The sequence below is a fragment of the Stegostoma tigrinum genome, chromosome 29, assembly GCF_030684315.1.
Source record: "Stegostoma tigrinum isolate sSteTig4 chromosome 29, sSteTig4.hap1, whole genome shotgun sequence".
NCBI lineage: Eukaryota > Metazoa > Chordata > Chondrichthyes > Orectolobiformes > Stegostomatidae > Stegostoma > Stegostoma tigrinum.
The window spans coordinates 43,326,067-43,348,609 of NC_081382.1; the positions used below are offsets into that span (position 1 = coordinate 43,326,067).

The 22,543-nt window shown below is 51.1% G+C and overlaps 1 protein-coding gene across 2 annotated transcripts in view; it reads left to right on the forward strand.

Annotated features, from left to right (window-relative positions):
- The first annotated feature begins 291 nt into the window (after positions 1-291).
- The window catches only part of card9 (caspase recruitment domain family, member 9), a 69,472-nt gene continuing 47,220 nt past the window's right edge, over positions 292-22,543 (forward strand). Inside the window, exons 1-7 of one of the 2 annotated variants that reach the window (XM_059638341.1) lie at positions 292-328; positions 3,743-3,946; positions 7,333-7,470; positions 9,979-10,304; positions 11,958-12,137; positions 14,654-14,797; positions 21,052-21,177. In XM_059638341.1, the coding sequence (XP_059494324.1) occupies positions 3,757-3,946; positions 7,333-7,470; positions 9,979-10,304; positions 11,958-12,137; positions 14,654-14,797; positions 21,052-21,177 (1,104 nt within the window). In that variant the 5' untranslated portion in view covers positions 292-328; positions 3,743-3,756. Of the gene's footprint in view, positions 329-3,742; positions 3,947-7,332; positions 7,471-9,978; positions 10,305-11,957; positions 12,138-14,653; positions 14,798-21,051; positions 21,178-22,543 lie in introns of those variants that run through there. The other variant, XM_059638342.1, reaches the window with a different exon arrangement.

The following is a 22,543-nucleotide window of genomic DNA, read 5'->3' on the forward strand; positions in this document are numbered from 1 at the left end:
CGTTGCCACCTTTGTTGTGTAACCAAAACCAGTGTTTGGTTACCACCAAATTAAGCCACTGCATTACCATGTCACCACCTTATCATGTATGGATGGGAGCTGGCCCAGGCCATACACAATAGACCGAATGGCCTTGCTCAAAACCTTCCAATGAATGTACACGTGAATGACAGTAAGTGGTTGAGACATTGTATCTCGTGATTTGTCAAGCCACCCCACCCCACCCCACCCACAATATCCAAACTCTCAAATTCATTGAAACTTCCTCTTTCTGCAGTGTTGCTGGTGTGTCGGAGTGCTACATGTTTCTGCCAGATTTCCAGCGGGAGTGAGTATTAACATTAATTGTTGCTAAAGCCTTCCCTTGTTGGAGGTGTGTGGGGGTGCTTAGAGCCCACTGTCTAAGACTCTGATGAGAGGGTGGGGGTTGGGAGGAGTGGGAATGTTGGAGGGGGAGAAGGATTAATTGTTTGAAAAGTGACTGTTAATGACATGACCCCCACCACTTCCCTCGCAACCTCCAAAAAAAGCAGAATTTCTCTCACCTGACACTCACGAAGGTGCAAAGACAGCAAAACGTAAACACAGACACCAAGGCAGCATTTCTAGGAATTTACATTATTTTTGGACCTTTCATGCAAACGTTTGATTTCTGTTTTGTTCAAGGATTTTTATTTAAATCACAGCTCCCACACACACTGACTCTCACTGGGATACAGTCCCACACACACTGACTCTCACTGGGGTACAGTCCCACACACACTGACTCTCACTGGGATACAGTCCCACACACACTGACTCTCACTGGGGTACAGTCCCACACACACTGACTCTCACTGGGATACAGTCCCACACACACCGACTCTCACTGGGGTACAGTCCCACACACACTGACTCTCACTGGGCTACAGTCCCACACACACTGACTCTCACTGGGGTACAGTCCCACACACACCGACTCTCACTGGGGTACAGTCCCACACACACTGACTCTCAGTGGGGTACAGGCTCCCACACACACTGACCCTCACCGGGGTTCAGCTCCCACACACACTGACCCTCACTGGGTTACAGCTCCCACACACACCGACGCTCACTGGGCTACAGTCCGACACACACTGACTCTCACTGGGGAACATTCCGACACACACTGACTCTCACTTGGGTACGGGCTCCCACACACACTGACCCTCACTGGGGTGCGGCTCACACACACTGACTCTCACTGGGGTACAGTCCCACACACACTGACTCTCACTGGGGTACAGTCCCACACACACTGACTCTCACTGGGGTACAGCTCCCATACACACTGACTCTCACTGGGGTATGGGCTCCCACACACACTGACTCTCACTGGGGTACAGTTCCACACACACTGACTCTCACTGGGGTACAGTCCCACAAACACTGACTCTCAGTGGGGTACAGCTCCCACACACACTGACGCTCACTGGGTTACAGCTCCCACACACACTGACGCTCACTGGGTTACAGCTCCCACACACACTGACGCTCACTGGGCTACAGTCCGACACACACTGACTCTCACTGGGTTACGGGCTCCCACACACACTGAGTCTCACTGGGGTACAGTCCCACACACACTGACTGTCACTGGGGTACAGTCCCACACACACTGACTGTCACTGGGGTACAGTCCCACACACACTGACTCTCACTGGGGTACAGCTTCCATATACAGTGACTCTCACTGGGGTACAGCTTCCATATACAGTGACTCTCACCGGGGTACGGGCTCCCACACACACTGACTCTCACTGGGGTAGAGTCCCACACACACTGACTCTCACTGGGGTACAGTCCCACACACACTGACTCTCAGTGGGGAAAGGGATGGGTGTCGTTCTGATTTAGATTGGTAGAAGTGGAAAATATCAGGTTGTGCGGCTGCAGAAATGTGGAGAAACTCTTTTTAATAAATTTGTTTGTGGCGTGCGTCTCCTGTGACTGCTCCTGCGAGTGAAAGAGAAAGTTTTCACAGCGGCATTTATTCATGAAGCATTTCCTGCAGTATCTCCAAATGTCAGGGGCAGGGAAATTCTTGGAAAAGATTCTGAAAGTCAAGATTAATGAATAGTTGTAAAGGCAGAGATTGATCAGTCATGGTCAGATTGGATTGGTTCGAGGGAGATCCTGACTAAGTTTTTTGAAATGTGGAGTAAAGATATTGATGAAGGTGATGCGGTGGATGGGGTTTACATCAACTTCCGTAGATTCTTTGACAAGATCCCACATGGAAGACTGGTCCAAAAGGTAAGAATCCAATGGGATTCAAGACCAGTTGGCAAACTATCCAAATTGGCTTGGACACCAGAGGCAAAGGGTGATGGTGGAGGGTTGTATTTTCATGATTGGAAGCCTGTGACCAGGGGTGTACCACAGGGATCGGTGCTGGGACCTCACTGTTTATTCTGTACATTAATGACTTGGGTGTGAAAGTAGAAGGTATAATTCGTAAGTTTACTGAGGCCATGAGAATTGGTGGTGTTGTTGATTATGTGGAGGATGATCTCAGGCTACAGTCTGATATTGATCAGCTGGTAAATTGGGCAGTGATTTGGCAGATGGAATTTAATTCTGATAATTGCAAGGTAACACATTTTGGGAGCTCTGGTCAGGGAAGGACATACACAACAAATGGTAGGTTTCTGGGGAATACTGACGAACAAAGGGACCTTGGTATACAAGTCCAAAGATCCCTGAAGGTTTCAGCACAGGTAGACAGGGTGGTGAAGAAGGCACTCAGGATGTTTGATATAACAACGTGTAGTGTTGGATGAACACAGCAGGCCAAGCAGCATCAGAGGAGCAGGAAAGCTGACGTTTTGGGTCTTCTTCAGAAAACACAGGATGTTTGCTTTCATTAGCTACGGTATAGAATATAGGAGCAAGGAAGGGTTGTTACAACTTAATAAAACATTGGTTCGGCTGCAGATAGAATACTGTGTGCAGCTCTGGTCGCCACATTATCAGAAGGATGTGACTGTACTGGAGAAAGTGCAGTGGAGGTTCACCAGGATGTTGCCTGGGATGAAAAGTCTCTGGTATGAGGAAAGGCTGGATTGGCTGGGATTGTTTTCCTTGGAGCAGAGGAGGCTGAGGGGGGGAATCGATTGAGGTTTACAACATTACAAGGGGATATAGACAGAGTAGATTGTGGTAATGTCTTCCCTATGGAGATGTGTCTAAGACCAGAGGCAAGAGTTTGCGGTGAGGGGTAAGCAGTTTAGAGGAGATCTGGGGAAGAATGTTCTTGCCCTGCAGATGTTGGAAGTCTGGAATGTTCTGTCTGAGAGAGACAGGTTATGTCTTAACTTTCAAGCTGTATCTGGATGAACACCTACCACACCAGGGCATAGTCGGGTCTGGGATTGGTGTAGTTTGGTGTTTGTGGGTCAGCATAGACACTGTGGGCTGAAGGGCCTGTTTCTACACTGTATTACTGTATAGTTGTACATTGAAGACAGAGATGAGGAGGAATTTCTTCTCTCATACTGTAATGAATCTGTGGAATTCTTCACTGCAGAGGGCTGTCGAAGCTGGGCCATTAAGCCCACTGGAGGCTGAGAGAGACAGATCAGGAAGGGAATGAAGGGTTACAGGGAAGTGGAGGGAGGATTATCAGCCCAACATGATCTGACTGAGAGGCGAAGCAGGCTCGATGGGCTGAATGGCCTCCTCCTGTTCTGAGGTGTTTGACCTGGTGACCTGCCTGCAGGTAGCCGGGCTGTGATGTCGGATCAGAGCGAAGCAGATGGGAATGAGCTGTGGAATAACTTGGAGAATTACCGAGCGAAGCTGACCGCGGTGATTGAGCCATCCAGGATCACGCCGTACCTGCGCCAGTGCAAAGTGCTCATTCACGACGATGAGGAGCAGATCTTCAATGACCCCAGCCTGGTTACCCGGCGAAGAAAAGTAGGTCAGTGCAAAGGCCCATCCCTGCAGCGATGGCGGGGTGTGTGGGAGGCTGGGCCACCTGGTGCTGGGGGAGGCGAGGGTGTCTCTGGCTGGGCCAATATTCCCAACCCCACCCCTAATTGCCCTTGAACTGACTGTCTCACTCAGGCTATTCCAGAGGGCATGACAGGTCAACTACAGGGCTGTGGGCCTGGAGTCACGAGGAGGCTTGTCATGGTCCCAAATTGATCCTGGTCAGAAATTACCTGACACCAGGTCACAGTCAACAGGTCCGTACAAGCTCTCAACGCCTCGCTCCTTCATTTGGTGTGGTACCCACACCCCCCCCCCCCCCCCCCACCACCGAGGGAGGAGCAGAACTTCTGAAGAAGGGTCCAGACCCGAAACGCCAGCTTTCCTGCTCCTCTGATGCTGCCCGGCCTGCTGTGCTCACCCAGATCCACACTGTGTTATCTCTGACTCCAGCAGTGGCAGTTCCTACCCTCCCAGAGCTCCGAAAGCTTGCGTTTTCAAACAAACCTGTTGGATTGTAACCTGATGTCGGCTGATTTCTGACCTTCCCCATCCCCAGTCCAACACCGGCCCCTCCACGATAAACCGTTCCTGCAAACAGAGGCGATTGTAGTTTCAAACAAGGGAGCAATGCTTTTGGAGCAGGAAAGCTGACATTTCAGGTCAAGACCTTTCTTCAGAGGTGCCCCTCTGACGCTGCCTGCAGTGTTCCTCCAGCTCCACTCTGCGTTATCACCTCGGCAGCTCCTTTCTCCCAGCAGGGCCCTTCCTGTGTAATGAAGGGAAATGTGTCTGTCAGAGAATGTTACTGTGGCAGGAAGTGAGCAATGCCATGGGGTTACCTCACCACCCCTGCCAGGACGGGGGCTGGCAGGGAGGGGGAATGTTGGTGGTGTGCCTCAGCACCAGACACTGGGTCAGACTCACTGAGTGTTCCTGCACAGAAAGAGGCCTTTCGGCCCATCGTGTCACCCAGCTGCTATCCTCTCTCGTCCCATTTCCCTGAGCTTGGCTGTGGCATTCTGCAGCATTTCAAGTGTCCCCCTTCAAACAGACTATAACAGATCCTGCCTCTCCCTGCATCCCCACCCCACCAAAACTGAGTGACAGTTCCAGATTCTGCATGCCCCCCACCTCAGGGTTAAACCAAGCACCCTGATATACCTTCTGCTCCTCGTTTCAAACTGCCCCCCTCCCTGTTTACCCCCATTAGTATTCACACCTCCACTATGGGGAATCATTCCTCTCTATTTAGATGCCCATGTCCCTCGAAAATTGTACACCTCAGTCCGATTCCACTGACGCACTCAGCCTTCCCTGCTCGAAGGAGAACAAGCTTTTCCTGGATAATAAAATGTGAGGCTGGATGAACACAGCAGGCCCAGCAGCATCTCAGGAGCACAAAAGCTGACGTTTCGGGCCTAGACCCTTCATCAGAGAGGCCCGAAACGTCAGCTTTTGTGCTCCTGAGTTGCTGCTGGGCCTGCTGTGTTCATCCAGCCTCACATTTTATTATCTTGGAATCTCCAGCATCTGCAGTTCCCATTATCTCTGATCACATTTTATTATCTTGGAATCTCCAGCATCTGCAGTTCCCATTATCTCTGAAGCTTTTCCTGCCTCCCTAACATTACCTACCATTAGCTACAGCACCATCACAATCTCTCAGTTCTTGCTTTCAAAACCTCAATGAGCACAGGTGGGTATCAAGGATCTAGGGAGCTGCACCCCCCGCAGACAATTTCTCATCCAGCACCCCTCCCCAGCTAGAGCAATTAGCTTAGCCCCAACGTAACGGATCCACTAGGCTCCACAACATTGACAGGGCCCCCCTTCCCTTTCTATACAACACAGGTTTACTCCAGTTATCACTTCATGGCAATCATTTCTGACCATTCACAGATCTTTCAATTTAACCCGTTTGGTGTGTGTGTGTGAGTGAGTGTGTGTGTGTGTGTGTGTGTGTGTGTGAGAGAGTGTGTGTGTGTGTGAGAGAGAGTGTGTGTGTGTGTGTGTGTGTGTGTGTGTGTGTGTGTGTATGATTGTGTCTGTGTGTGTCAGGGTGTATGTGGGTGGGTGTGTGGGTGTGTGTGTATATGTCAGGGTGTGTGTGTGTGTGTGTCTCTGTGTGTTGGGTGTGAGTGTGTCAGGGTGGGTGTGTGTGTATATGTCAGGATGTGTGTGTGTGTGTGTCAGGGTGGGTGTGTGTGTGTGAGAGAGAGTGTGTGTGTGTGTGGGCGTGTGTGTATGATTGTGTGAGAGAGAGTATGTGTGTCCATGTGTGTCGTGATGTGTGTGTGTGTGAGTATGTGTGTGTGTGAGAGTATGTGTGTGTGTCTGTGTGTGTATATCAGAGTGTGTGTGTGTGTGTGTGTGTGTGTGTGTGTGTGTGTGTGTGTGTGTGTGTGTGTATATGATTGTGTCTGTGTATGTCAGGGTGTATGATTGTGTGTATGTGTCAGGGCGTGTGTGTGTATGTCAGGGTGTATGTGTGTGTGTATGATTGTGTGTGCGTCAGGGTGTATGTATGTGTGTGTGTGTATATGTCAGGGTGTGTGTCTCTGTGTGGTGGGTTTGAGTGTGTCAGGGTGGGTGTGTGCATGTGTGTGTGTGTGTATATGTCAGGGTGTGTGTGTGTGTGTCTGTGTTGGGTGTGGGTGTGTGTGTATATGTCAGGGTGTGTGTGTGTGTGTGTGTGTGTGTGTGTGTCTCTGTGTGTTGGGTTTGAGTGTGTCAGGGTGGGTGTGTGTGTGTGGGCGTGTGTGTATGATTGTGTGCGTGTGTGTGTGTGTGTGTGTGAGAGAGAGTATGTGTGTGTGAGAGAGAGTATGTGTCCATGTGTGTCGAGATGTGTGTGTCGGTGTGTGTGTGTGTGTGAGAGAGAGTGTGTGTGTCCGTGTGTGTCGAGGTGTGTGTGTGTGTGTGAGGGTGATAATATATTTTCCTGTCCTGTGTATTGAAGTGAGCCTGAATGCTGTGTTAGATGTTTTGTGTGAACTCAGCCTCCCGGTCCCGGAGCCAGACTGACAATGGGATCAGAGACAGTAGGAACTGCCAATGTTGGAGAATCTGAGATAACAAGGTGTAGAGCTGGATGAACACAGCAGGCCGAGCAGGATCAGAGGAGCAGGAAAGCTGACATTTCGGGTCTGGACCCTTTTTCTTCATTTCTGAAGAAGGTGCCAACCAAAAACATTGACTTTCCTGCTCCTCTGGTGCTACCGGGCCTGGCAATAGGGACCAATCAGGTTCGCACAGTAAATTTCCGCAAAGGACAGATGGGGCTTTTTGGCCAAGCCAGCGATACGTCCATGGTGAGTGTGTGGGACATGTCCCGTGACCATCACCTCCTCCTGCTGCGTGTTGTGTTCACAGGGATGCTGCTCGACATTCTCCAGAGGACAGGCAGTAAAGGCCACATTGCGTTTCTGGAGAGCCTGGAGCTGTACTACCCCGAGCTATACCTCCGCATCACCGGCCAGGAGCCCACCCGCACATTCTCTGTCATCCTGGGTAAGGCGCAAATTCGAACCAGCACCGCTGGCTATCTACTCCACCCTCGCACTTTTCAACCACACTCCCTCAGCTCCCACAGGAACAAAACTCGCTGCTCACCCCCCTGCTCCAAACTCCCTCTGACCCACCACCAGCACTGAGGGAGCGGACGCTGTCGGAGGGTCAGTGCTGAGAGAGGGGACACTGTCGGAGGGTCAGTGCTGAGGGAGGGGACACTGTCAGAGGGTCAGTGCTGAGGGAGGGGACACTGTCAGAGGGTCAGTGCTGAGGGAGCGGACACTGTCGGAGGGTCAGTGCTGAGGGAGCGGACACTGTTGGAGGGCCAGTGCTGAGGGAGCGGGCCCTGTCGGAGCGTCAGTGCTAAGGGAGTGGGCACTGTCGCAGGGTCAGTGCTGAGGGAGTGAGCACTGTCGCAGGGTCAGTGCTGAGGGAGTGGGCACTGTCGGAGGGTCAGTGCTGAGGGAGTGTGCACTGTCGCAGGGTCAGTGCTGAGGGAGTGGGCACTGTCGGAGGGTCAGTGCTGAGGGAGTGAGCACTGTCGCAGGGTCAGTGCTGAGGGAGTGGGCACTGTCGGAGGGTCAGTGCTGAGGGAGTGTGCACTGTCGCAGGGTCAGTGCTGAGGGAGCGGGCGCTGTCGGAGAGTCAGTGCTAAGGGAGTGAGCACTGTCGCAGGGTCAGTGCTGAGGGAGTGAGCACTGTCGCAGGGTCAGTGCTGAGGGAGTGAGCACTGTCGGAGGGTCAGTGCTGATGGAGCGGGCACTGTCAGAGCGTCAGTGCTGAGGGAGTGAACACTGTCGGAGGGTCAGTGCTGAGGGAGCGCCGCACTGTCGGAGGGTCAGTGCTCAGGGAGCAGGCCTGTCGGAGGGTCAGTGCTGAGGGAGTGCCGCGCTGTCGGAGGGTCAGTGCTGAGGGAGCGGGCACTGTCAAAGGGTCAGTGCTGAGGGAGTGGGCACTGTCGGAGGGTCAGTGCTGAGGGAGCAGGCCTGTCAGAGGGTCAGTGCTGAGGGAGTGCCGCACTGTCGGAAGGTCAGTCCTGAGGGAGTGGGCACTGTCGGAGGGTCAGTGCTGAGGGAGCGGGCACTGTCGGAAGGTCAGTGCTGAGGGAGTGGGCACTGTCGGAGTGTCAGTGCTGAGGGAGTGGGCACTGTCAGAAGGTCAGTGCTGGGGGAGTGGGCACTGTCAAAGGGTCAGTGCTGAGGGAGTGGGCACTGTCGGAGGGTCCGTGCTGAGGGAGCAGGCCTGTCGGAGGGTCAGTGCTGAGGGAGCGCCGCACTGTCGGAAGGTCAGTCCTGAGGGAGTGGGCACTGTCGGAGGGTCAGTGCTGAGGGAGCGGGCACTGTCTGAGGGTCAGTGCTGAGGGAGTGGGCACTGTCGGAGGGTCAGTGCTGAGGGAGCGGGCACTGTCTGAGGGTCAGTGCTGAGGGAGCGGGCACTGTCAGAAGGTCAGTGCTGAGGGAGTGGCCACTGTCGGAGTGTCAGTGCTGAGGGAGCGGGCACTGTCGGAGGGTCAGTGCTGAGGTAGTGGGCACTGTCAGAGCGTCAGTGCTGAGGGAGCAGGCACTGTCGGAGGGTCAGTGCTGAGGGAGCGGGCACTGTCGGAGGGTCAGTGCTGAGGGAGCAGGCCTGTCGGAAGGTCAGTGCTGAGGGAGCGGGCACTGTCGGAGGGCCAGTGCTGAGGGAGCGGGCACTGTCGGAGGGCCAGTGCTGAGGGAGCGGGCACTGTCGGAGGGCCAGTGCTGAGGGAGCGGGCACTGTCGGAGGGCCAGTGCTGAGGGAGCGGGCACTGTCGGAGGGCCAGTGCTGAGGGAGCGGGCACTGTCGGAGGGCCAGTGCTGAGGGAGCGGGCACTGTCGGAGGGCCAGTGCTGAGGGAGCGGGCACTGTCGGAGGGCCAGTGCTGAGGGAGCGGGCACTGTCGGAAGGTCAGCACTGAGGGAGCGGGCACTGTCAGAGGGTCAGTGCTGAGGGAGTAGGCACTGTCGGAGGGTCAGCACTGAGGGAGGACTGCGCTGTTGGGCCATAACTGGGAAGACCTCCCTGATGTCCTTGTGAAATCGCTCCTCAATCTACACCATTTAATTTACAGCTAGTCTGGAATCTTGCTGTGCACAATGTAATTTACGTTTCTGTCCTATTGAAATCCTAACCACGCTCCAACTGATAGTGAAATGACCCTGGGGTACTTAACCATGAGCTCCTGTCTGTTTTAATTGTCTTTCACATCAGTTGAGGACAGGAGCAGGCATTAGTGTGCGACCTCCCACAGTCAATTGACCAGTGACTCTCTCCATAATAATTCATTTCTCTGGAAAGTGGAGACTAAGTGAGAGAGAGAGAGAGAACAGTAATCCTAGCTGTGTTTGTGCTGCCTTGCTCAGTTCAGCTGCCAGCCCCCCCGCACAGACAGTGTAATGGAGACGCTTGCAAGTTAATGTTCGGGATGCTGCTGGAGGCTATCAGATTCAGGCTGGGCTCTGTGTGTGTGTGTGTGTGTGTGTTCACTCAGATGCTGGTGGGGAGTCAAGCCTGACACAGTTGCTGATGGCGGAAGTCCAGAAACAGCAACAAGCTGCTATTCACAGTAACAGGCGACTTCAGGCGCTGACCATTGAGCTGTCTAAGAAAGATGATCACATCAAACAGCTCCAGGTCAAAGTGAACGAGTTGCAGAAACATCAGGAGCGATTCTGGAAGATGAGGGAAGAGCGGAACAATTATAGTGAGGAGCTGAAGAACTGCAAGGAGGAGAATTATAAATGGGCAAAGGAATTTGCAATGCAGAGTGAGGAAAAGAATGCAGCACTGATGAAGAACCGAGACCTGCAGCTGGAGGTGGGTTTGATGGGGAAACATGGCTGTGATTCCCATTAATCCCAATCATTCCCAGGCCCCTGCTGATTCCCCTGTTTCCACATCCCTCTCCAATACCAGGACATCCTTTAGATTCTTGCTTTGAATGGAAACGTCCATTTAATGCAGAAGGACCCAAACCCCTTCCCATTCACTCCCACTGTCCCCAATCCCAATGGCCCCAAACCCCTTCCCATTCACTCCCACTGTCCCCAATCCCAATGGCCCCAAACCCCTTCCCATTCACTCCCACTGACCCCAATCCCAATGGCCCCAAACCCCTTCCCATTCACTCCCACTGACCCCAATCCCAATGGCCCCAAACCCCTTCCCATTCACTCCCACTGTCCCCAATCCCTTTGGCCCCAAACCCCTTCCCATTCACTTCCACTGTCCCCAATTCCAATGGACCCAAACCCCTTCCCATTCACTCCCACTGTCCCCAATCCCAATGGCCCAAAACCCCTTCCCATTCACTCCTACTGTCCCCAATCCCAATGGCCCCAAACCCCTTCCCATTCACTCCCACTGTCCCCAATCCCTTTGGCCCCAAACCCCTTCCCATTCACTCCCACTGACCCCAATCCCAATGGCCCCAAACCCCTTCCCATTCACTCCCACTGTCCCCAATCCCTTTGGCCCCAAACCCCTTCCCATTCACTTCCACTGTCCCCAATCCCAATGGCCCCAAACCCCTTCCCATTCACTCCCACTGTCCCCAATCCCAATGGCCCAAAACCCCTTCCCATTCACTCCCACTGTCCCCAATCCCAATGGCCCCAAACCCCTCCCCATTCACCCCCACTGTCCCCAATCCCAATGGCCCTAAACCCCTTCCCATTCACTACCACTGTCCCCTATCCCAATGGCGCCAAACCCCTTCCCATTCACTTCCACTGTCCCCAATCCCAATGGACCCAAACCCCTTCCCATTCACTCCCACTGTCCCCAATCCCAATGGCCCCAAACCCCTTCCCATTCACTACCACTGTCCCCTATCCCAATGGCCCCAAACCCCTTCCCATTTACTCCCACTGTCCCCAATCCCAATGGACCCAAACCCCTTCCCATTCACTCCCACTGTCCCCAATCCCAATGGACCCAAACCACTTCCCATTCACTCCCACTGTCCCCAATCCTGATGGATCCAAACCCCTTCCCATTCACTCCCACTGTCCCCAATCCCAATGGCCCCAAACCCCTTCCCATTCACTCCCACTGTCCCCAATCCCAATGGCCCCAAACCTCTTCCCATTCACTCCCACTGTCCCCAATCTCAATGGCCCCAAACACCTTCCCATTCACTACCACTGTCCCCAATCCCAATGGCCCCAAACCCCTTTCCATTCACTCCCACTGTCGCCTATCCCAAAGGACCAAAACCCCTACCCCTTCAATCCCACTGTCCCCAATCCTGATGGATCCAAACCCCTTCCCATTCACTCCCACTGTCCCAAATCCCAATGGCCCCAAACCACTTCCCATTCACTTCCACTGTCCCCAATCCCAATGGACCTTTTCCTTTTCCCTGTGGAGTTGAGCCTTTGCCCATGCGGAGCTGTTTGCGATAGGGTTGGCTCCCTGCCTGATGTTGATGTGCTGACCGTATGCTGTGTGCTCCTGACCCCGCTGCAGATTGAGAGACTGAAGCACAGCCTGATGCTTGCTGAGGATGGCTACAAGGTTGAACGTACACACACCATGAAACTTAAATATGCCATGGAGCAGAGACCGAAGCAGGAACTGATCTGGGAACTTCAGCGTGAGAACGATCTACTCAAAGCCAAGCTGCAGGAGCTGGTCCCTCCCGCGAAGGTAAACCATTGCCTGGGGCTGTTTGGTGCTGGTTGTTTTGGAGGAGCTGACCCAGCCAGGAGTAACACTCCATCAGTGGACCCAGAGTGACTTCCATCCCCTCCTCATTTATCCCCCTCATAGGTCAGGCTGTCCTCCTCCCTCACCGCCCCCCCCCCCCTCACCTTGTACATCAGCTCAGCCGAAACCCCTCTTGTCCAGTTCCTGACTGAGACCTGTTCCACCAACACACTCTGAGCTAACTCGACACTAGCCCCTAGCCCAGCAACACCTTGGTTTGAAGCCTCTTGTCCCGGATTTTAATTCCATCCATGTTCCTTCCTCTATCTATTTCCTTCAGCCTCCAATCTTGGCCCCTTAGCCCTCCACCAATTCCCACTGCTCCACCATCATTGGCCATGTTTTTGTTAGATTCTTGGCTCCTGAGCTCAGGAACTCCCTTCTGAACCTCCTCCACGTCACTGATGGTTGGGTCCTGCTCAAATCTTTGACCTTGCATTTAATCACGGAGGGCTGGATGTTGGCCTAGCAAATGCTGAACGAAAGCCATCTTATACGCTGAGCCCTCTCTGACCTGGTAAAGCACATTGTTTGATCATGTCCCTGTGAAGTACCTTAGAACATACTGCTACAAAATTGCTTCACAAAAGTAGGTTGTTGTTTTTTTTGCATGTGCCCAGCTGTTGGTCAGATCATTCTGCCACTAACGGAGGCTATTCAGCCCATTAAGTCTGTACTAGCAACTGTGAAACACAATCCTGGTGCCTCACCAAAATCCAGCTCCCAGCTACAGTCACTGGGAAGAAACCTCCCTCACTCTCTCTGTCCCAGGAACCCCGAATTGTGAGGGTGATGAAGGAAACAATTCGGCCCATCGTGTCTGTTCTAGCTCATTAAACCAGCCCCATTATCCAGTGCCAATCTGCTGTCTTTTCCTGAAAGCCCTGCACACTACCTCAGTCCAAACCATCATCCAATTCTCTCTCCGATGCCTGGATTGAACCTCCCTCCACCATATTCCCAGGCTGTGCATTCCAGGCCCTAACTATGCACATCCCCCTTGCTTGGCTTGCACATCACTGTAATTCCACGCCCCTCTCATTCCTCATTCTTTTATGAGCAGGAACAGTTTGTCCCTATCCACTCTGTCCAGTACCTCCCCCACCTCCATGATTTTGAAAATCCCTATCAAATCTCCCCTCAGGTTGCAGGGAGAACACTCCCTTCCTCTTCAATCTCTCCTCCTCACCAAATTTTCTCATTCCTGGAACCATTCTTATGAACCACGTCTGCACTCTCTACCTCAAAAGCATTTCTGTTAGTATAGCGCCCAGAACTCTACACAACACTCCGGCTGGCGTCTAATGAGAGTTTTGTACCAGCGTGACACCACACCCCCACCCCTGTGCCCTGTGCTCCTGTTAATGAGGCCAGGACTCTCCCCGTCACAAACTGACTCCAAGCAGAGTAGGGCGCAGAGACGCTGAGTAAGTAAATGGGCCAGTTGCTGAATTGCCTGAGTTGTGTAGTTCTGCGGGAAGGTGGCAGTGAGGTTACTGGAGTGAACACAGTGTCTCGGAGAGTCTCTCCTATCCGGGTGGATATGCACGTGGGCTGTTGCAGTAAAATGTGCAGATGGCTGACAGTTCAGACTCTGATGCTGCTTGACCTGCTGTGTCCATCCAGCCCCACACCTTGTTATCTCGGATTCTCCAGCATCTGCAGTTCCCATTATCTCTGACTCTGATCTCGCTGTCTTTGTATCCCAGATATTCATTACTCATTCTGTGAAACATTTCAGTGAGTGAGACGAGAAAGTCTGAATGAGCACTTGCCTCCACTCTACATATTACATAAAGAATGGTCCATCTACACACACCATTCTCCAGTCTGAAGCCCCATGACTTCGTGGTGAACCAGCAAACACCAACCTCAGTAGAATCTGGTGACAAATCCGGGAAGTGGGCAGGGATCCTGACTCAGTGAACATTGCAAATGCAACAGGTCCCCATGAATTTAATACAGTTTAGCTGTAACAATAACAGGTAGTAGGAACTGCCGATGCTAGAGTCTGAGATAACAAGGTGTGGAGCTGGATGAACACAGCAGGCCAAGCAGCATCAGAGGAGCAGGAAAGCTGATGTTTCAGGTCAGGATCCTTTCCCCTCCCCCATTTCTGAAGAAGGGTCCAGACATGAAACGTCAGCTTTCCTGCTCCCCTGATGCTGCTTGGCCTGCTGTGTTCATTCAGCTCCACACCGCGTTATCTTCGTTGTAACAATGACTTGACACATTGTGAGATGGGAATGTTTCTTATACATCAGATCATGTCAGTTATTTGGGTCTAGCAATAAGTGTCCTTAATTTGGGAGAGTCTATTTCAACAGAATGCATTGTGCTTCTGTGTAGTCAATTACAATATAATTCATTCCACTTCCTGACTTAACCTACATATTATAGCAAGTTTACAGAAGTGAGCTGCGGTACTCATGAATCTGCATTTGTTTGATGTAAAGGTTGACAAAGTTGACAAAAACAAGATGTACATTCAGATCCTGGAAGATGACCGAAGGACGGCGTTAGAGGAACATCAAGACCTGGTCAACACTATTTACAATCTCCGCAAAGAGCTAAGGGCCGTGGAGGAGTTACGGGAGAAGGTGCGTGTCCCTTAACAATACTCTCTGGAAGTGGGTGTTACCGGCTGGGCCAGCATTTACCGCTCATGCCCCAGTGCTTCCAAGATAATGGTACCACCTTGAACCAGAGATTTGATCTGACTGGAAGACAGCCATGTTTGTGTAGGACTGGAGTCACATATAGGTCCCAGGCCAGCCATGTTTGTGTGGGACTGGAGTCACATATAGGTCCCAGAACAGCAGTTTCCCTTGCCTCAGTGTGGATGATAGGGCCCCAGTCTCTGGGTGGGCAAGTCATTCCCCCAACCCCCCACCCCACCAACCCCACCCCCCCCCCCACCTCTCTGAGTCCTGGCTGCCCTTGTTTGGTGAAAAGGTGTTACTGAGGTCATTGGATAGATTTCAAAACACAGAGCTGCCAGGCTCTAGGAATTAATATTCCTGTTAGCAGGATCATTGCCCCAGTGTAGACCGCGCACTCAATCAGTTCAGTCACATTACCTCAACAACAAACTGAAACTAAGCAGTTAGTGTGTGACTGGAACATTTACAATTTCCGACTGAAATTAAACTACAGGCAAGACTCAAAACCTGACGATAACCAACTCCAGCTTCTCACCGCTCCCAGCAGGAAAGCTTTTCCTTCTCACTATTGCCTCCTGGTGGTGATGTATGAATGTTGGGTGTGATGCCTCATCTGGTGGAAGAGCTCAGAGCCATAGAGTCCTGTAGCGCAGAGGCAGGCCCTTTGACTCAATATGGTCCATGCCAACCAGAATGTTCGTCTACGCTAACCCCATTTCCCTGCACTTGGCCCATATCCTTCTAAACCTTTTCTCTCCACGTATTTGTCCAAATGCCTTTTAATTATTGTTAATGTACCCACCTCAGCCACTTCCACTGGCAACTCATTCCATACACATGCCACCCTCTGTGTAAAAGTTGCTCCCCAGGTTCCCATGTATTCTTTCTCGTTTTATCTTAAACTGATGCCCTCTGGTCCTTGATTCCCTAACCCTAGGAAAAAGGCTCAGTGCATTCGCCCTATCCATACCTCTCATGATCTTATACACTTCTACAAGATCCCCTGTCAGTCTCCTATGCTGTAAAGAAAAAAGTCCTAGCTTCTCCTACCTCTCCCTGTAACTCAGTCCCTTGAGTCCTGGCAACATCCTTGTAATTTTTTTGTGCACTCTTTCCAGTTTCATAACATTGATTCTGTAGAATGGTGACCAAAACTGAACACAGTACTCCACGTGCGGGCTCTACAATGCCCTGTACACCCTCAACATATCTTCCTAACTTCTGTACTCAATACTCTGATCGATGACGGCCAGTGCACCAAGACCCTTCTTCGCTGCCCTGTCTACCTGTGACTCCACTTTCAGAGAACCGTGCACCTGTACTCCAAGGTTCCTTTCTTCCACTACTCTCCTTAAGGCCCTACCATTCCCTGTGAAATTCCTACCTGGATTTGGCTTTCCAAAATGCCACACCATACATTTGTCTATATTAAATCCATTTGCCATTTCTTGGTCCAATTCCCCAGCTGAAGTAAGGCTCTGCTACAATTTCTGATAACCTTCCTCACTGTCCACGATACTGCCTGTTTTAGTGTCATCCTCAGACTTATCAATCATTCCTTTTACATTCTTATCCAAATCATTGATATAGATATACCTGAGGCAAGGCACTAGTCACAGGCCTCCAGCCCAACAAACATCCTTTCACTATTACCCTCTGCTTCCTACCATCCATCCAGTCGTGTATCCAACTTGCTAGATCTTCCTGGATTCCATGTGATCTAACCTTCCAGAGCAGCCAACCATGTGGAACCTTATTAAAGGTCTTACTGAAATCCATATAGACTATGTCTACCGCCCTGCCCTCATCAACCTTCCTGATCACTTCATCAAAGTGCTCTAACAAATTTGTGAGGTGTGATCTCCCACGCACAAAGCCATGCTGACTGCTCCTACTCAAACCCTGACTTTCTAAATGCATGTATATCTTATCCCTCAATCTTCTCAAGTAACCTACCTACCACAGATGTTAGGCTTACTGCTCTATAATTCCCAGTTTTTTCTTTGCAGCCCTTCTTGAATAAGGGCACAACATTCAGCACCCTCCAGTTGCCCAGGATCTCACCCATGGCTAACAATGATGCAAATAAGTCAGCCAGGGCTCCCGCAATTTCTTCTCTAGTCTCTTGCAGGGTTCTTGGATATATCTGAACAGGACCAGGAGATTTATCCACCTTCATACATTCTAATACTTCCAACATCGCCTGTACAGTGATATGGACTCTTGCCAAGATATCCCCATTAACTTCCCCAAGTTCCCAAGTCTTCGTGTCCTTCTCGGAGGAGAAATATTCATTGAGGACATAGAACATAGAACAATGCAGCGCATCTCTTGCGGTTCCACATATACATGTCCACTTTGGTCCTCAAGGGGGGCCCTATTTTCTCTCTAGTTATTCTTTCTCCTTTAATATACTTAAAGGATCTATTTGGAATCACCCTATTCTTCTCAGCTAAAGCTATCTTATGTCCCCTTTTAGCCTTCCTGACTTCCTTCTTCAGTAAACTCCTGTATCCCCTATCTATCTCCAGGGATTCCCTTGATTTCAGCTACCTGTTCCTGAGCCATGCCTCCTTCCTCTTTCTGCTCAAAGCCTCAATATCTCTTGTTATCGAGAGTTCCCTACCCCTGCCAACCTTGCTCTTCACCCTCAACACCTTCACTACCTCCAGCCCCAGTACCCCACCCCCCCCCACCACCACACCAGCCCCATACTGCCCCATACTGCCTGCTCCCCAGGATCCAAAAGCCCAGCTACCGACTGACCCATTGCCTCTGCATGCTTCCGCCCCACCGAACTCATCTCTTCCTACCCCGAGTCCATCCTCTCCCCTTTGGCCCTACATCCGGGGCACAAACCATGCTCTCCATCTCATTGGAAACTTCATCCTTCCTGTGAACATTCAATCCCTTTACACGCCCATACTCCCCAACTGCAGCCTACAGGCCCTCAGTTTTTTCCTCTCTACTAGACCCATCCAGTTCCCCCCCACCAATACCCTCCTCTGCCTCACACAAATAGCCCTCACCCTCAGTATCTTTTCCTTCAATTCTTCCCATTTTCTCCAAATCAATGGGGTTTCCGTGGACATTTGCATGGCCCCCAGCTACACCTGCCTGTTTGTTGATTGTGTTGAACAGTTCCTCTTCAGTATGTACACTGGTATTGTTCCCCGACTCTTCCACCATTACACCAATGACTGTACTGATGCTGCATCCTGTTCCCAGGCTGAACTGGAGCAGTTCATCCACTTTGCTAACAACTTCCAACCTGCCCTCAAATTCACTTGGTCTAACCCAGGCACCTCCCTCCCCTTTCTGACCTCTTTGTTTCCATTTCTGGTGACAACTTACACACCAACATTTATTATAAACCCATAAATTCCCATAGCTACCCAGATGACACCTCCTCCCACCCTGTATCCTGCAAAAACTCCAACCCATTTTCCCAATTTCTCCATCTCCATCACATCTGCTCTGACAAAGAGACATTCCACTCCCAAGCATCCGAGATGTCTGCCTTTTTCAAACAATGCTGTCCCCACGACCCCGTCATCCAGACAGCCCTCCACCGCACCTCCTCCATTCCCTGCTCCACAGCTCTTAACCACCAACCTCCGCAAGACATAATAATGATAACGTCCCCCTTGTCCTCACTTTCCACCCCCAGCCTCTGCATCCAATGCATCTCCTCAAACAGTTGCCCCAACTCCAATCAGACCCCACCGCCCAGAACATCATCTACTCCCCACCCTCTCTGCCTTCTGCAAGGACCATGCCCTTCACCACTCCCTAGTTCATGCCACACTCCCCACCAACCATTCCAAACCTTCCCCTGTAACTGTAAAAGATGCAACAGCTGCCCACACACCACCTCCCTCACCTCTATCCAGGGCCCTAAACAGCCCTTCCAAGTGAGACAGAGCTTCACCTGCATCTCCTCTAACCCAGTCTACTGCACCCAATGCTCCCGATGTGCTCTTCTCTACATTGGAGTGACTAAACATCGACTAGGTGACCATTTCGCTGAGCATCTCCACCTGGCCCATAACGGTCAGCCTATCATCCTGGTCACCCCCCCAACTTTAACTCCATGTCCCACTCTCCATCCACTCCCCCTCCGACATGTCCATCCTCGGCCTCCTCCAGTGCCACGGCGACTCGCAACACAAGTCAGAAGAAGTACACTTTATCTTCTGCCTGGGCACCAGTTCTCCAACTTCAAATAAAATTCCCACCCATCCACCAGCTCCCTTCCCAGCCCCACCTCCTCCCTTCCATTCCACCTTTTGACCCTCCCTTCCAGCCACTGACCCGATTCATCCCTCCCATTGACCAACTGGGTTGTACATACCACCTGTGCCCACCTACCACAACCCTTCCCCCTCCACCCCTCCGCCCAACCTTTATCTGCAGCCTCCCTACCCCCACATCTAGCCCTGAGAAAGGGTAATGCCAAAACATTGACTGCTCCTTTCCTCCAGATGTTGCCTGGCTCACTGTGTTCTTCCAGCTTTCTGTTTGTCTGCATAAACCTCGAGCTCTAGGCCTCCCACTTGCCAGAGGTCCCTTTGCCCTCGAACAAACTACTCTAATCAACCCCTGTAAGCTCCTGTCAAATTCCTTCAAAATTAACTTTGCCTCAATTTAGAACTTGAACCTGTGGGCCAGTTTTGTCCTTCTGTATAACTGTTTTAAAATTATTTGAACAATGGTCACTGGTCCCAAAGTGGTCTCCCACTCTCACCTCGGTCACCTGTCCTGCCCTATTTCCCAAGAGTTGGGCGAGCTTTGCCCTTTCTTGAATAGGAGCCTCCATACACTGCTTGAGGAAGCTTTCTTGCACAACATCTACACCCCGTTTAAACCCTTAACAATATGCCAATTCAGTGTATGTTAGGAAAATTAAAGTCCCCCGCTATGACAACTCTATTGCTCCTGCAAGACTCATTAATCTCGCTGCATAATTGTTAATTTAATTCCTGTTGACTATTTGGGGGCCTTTAGTATAACCCCAAAAACATCACCATCCCCTTCTTATTTCTTAGCTCCACCCACAAATCCTCACTGGATGATCCCCCAATTGTTTCATCTCTTACTACTGCTGTGATAATCCCCTTAATCAAAGATGCAACTCCCCCTTCCCTCTTTCTTCCACCTCTGTACTGCCTAAAGCACCTTTTACCCTGGCACATTACGCAGTCAGGCCTATCCCTCCTTTAGTCATGTTTCTGTAATGGCTATAATATCCTAGTCCCATGTACCTATCCACCCTCTCAGCTCATCGACCTTAACAGACAGGCCTTTTCCATTGAAATAGATGGTGTTTAATCAAACAGGCATTCCTCGCTCCCTGACCAGTCACTTGAGCTTGCTACTTCTGATTACTGCGTCTCTTTCCAGCCTCGCACTTGTCTCCCTGTTGTTGAGGATCCCACCCCACTGTCAATCTAGTTTAAACCCTCCCTTGCAGCACTGGCCTGTCTCCCCACCGGGATATTGCCCCCCCCCCCCCACTCCAGTTCAGCTACCACTGGTCCCTTCTTGGACAGGTCACCTCTGCCCCTGAAAAGGTCCCAATCGTCTAACAATCTGAATCCCTGGCCCCCTGCAGCAATTCTTTGGCCACACATTCATCTGCCATGTCCTCCTGCTCTTATCCTCACTAGCATGGGGCACTGGAAATAATTCAGAGGTTACCATCATCGAGCTACTGGTTTTAATATTTTTCTGCACTCTCTATAATCACTCTGCAGGACCCGGCCCCTGTTACTTCCTACGTCGTTAGTGCCAATGTGCACAATGACTTCTGGCTGCTCTCTCTGCCCCTTTAGTCCTACAAAACTTGTCGAATTCATTGCCGTGGAGTGCAGTGGAGGCCGGACATTGGATGCCTTTGAGGCAGAGATCAACAAATTCTTGATCTCACAAGGAATCAAGGGCTACGGGGAGAGTGCAGGGAAGTGGTGTTGAAATGCCCATCAGCCATGATTTAAATGGCGGCGTGGACTTGATGGGCCAAATGGCCTTACTTCCACTCCTATGTCTTATGGTCTTATGGTCTAAAACTATTCCCAGGATAACTCCCTCCTGGTGTTAACTTGCTTTAAGTGGGAAGAACATTCCTGGGATCACGTCATCAGCAGAATGCACTCCTTCGTAACCCAGTCTCTGTCTCTCTCTGTGTGAAGTACCTAGACGAGAAGGAGGTGTATCAGCTGCGTTGTGTGACCCTACAGAAGGATTCCCAGATGTACAGAGATCGCATTGAGGCAACGTTGAAGCAAATGCAGGAAGTGGCGATAGAAAGAGATCAGGTAACTGTGAAAAAGACAATAAACTTTAACCTGAAACAAAAACAGAAGTTGCTAGAAACACTCAGTAGGTCTGTCAGACAAATCCGAGGTAATGTTTCTGGGTTCTGAGGAAGGGCCACCGGACCCGAAACGGTAACTCTGTTTTCTCCTTCGCAGACGCTGCCAGACCTGCTGAGATTTTCTAGCAACTTCTGATGTTCCTGATTTATAGCGTCCGCAGTTCCTTAGTTTTTTTATTTAGTATTAAACTTTAAGCTGTAGCATTCTCGAAGATGATCTCAGTGACAAACAGGGGGCTGTGAGGAGATGATTTTGACTTGCTTAGATTTATTATTGTCACATGTCCCGAGATACAGTGAAAGGTATTATTTTGCGTTCTAGCCAGACACATCCTATCTTATGCACGTACATCAGGGTAACAGAACAGAATGCAGAATATAGTGTTACAGCTGCAGAGAAGTTGCCAAGAAAGACCAACTCTAATATGAGAGATGTGTTTATAAAACTAGAAACAGCGGGGCAGAAGCTGTTCATGAATCTGTTGCTGCATGTTTTCAAACTCCTGTTTGATGGAGGAGGGTGGAAGAGATTATAACTGGGGGGTGGGAGGGTCTGTGATGACGATGATTGCTTTCCCGAGGCAGAGGGAAGTGTGGATGGAGTCGGTGGTTTGTGTCATGGACTGGGCTGTGTTCACAGCTCTCTCTAATTGCTCACGGTCCCGGGCACAGCAGTTGCCATCCCCAAGCTGGCATGCATCCAGCTGGAATGCTTTCTGCGGTGCTTCGGTGAAAACCAGTGGGGGTCTTTATGGACATGCTGAATTTCCTGAGGAAGTAGAGGCGTTGTTGTCCCTCCTTGACTGTAGCGTTGAGCCAGGTGGTCCAGGACAGATGGTGGGTGATATTTCCCCGCAGGAACTTGACGCTCTCTCAACCACCCCCACTGCAGCACCATTACTACAGGGGGTGGGGGGAGGGGGGGGAAGAGTGTCCTCAACTCGGCTTCGTGGAGCCAATGACCAGCTCCTTCGTATTGCTGACATTGGTGGAGAGAGTGTTATCTCGACAGCATGTCGCTGAGCTCTCTATCTCCTTCAATATCAGCGAGCTCTCTATCTCCTTCAATATCAGTGAGCTCTCTATCTCCTTCAATATCAGTGAGCTCTCTATCTCCTTCCATTTCACTGAGCTCTCTATCTCCTTCAATATCAGTGAGCTCTCTATCTCCTTCCATATCACTGAGCTCTATATCTCCTTCCATATCGCTGAGCTCTCTATCTCCTTCACTATCACTGAGCTCTCTATCTCCTTCCATATCGCTGAGCTCTCTATCTCCTTCCATTTCACTGAGCTCTCTATCTCCT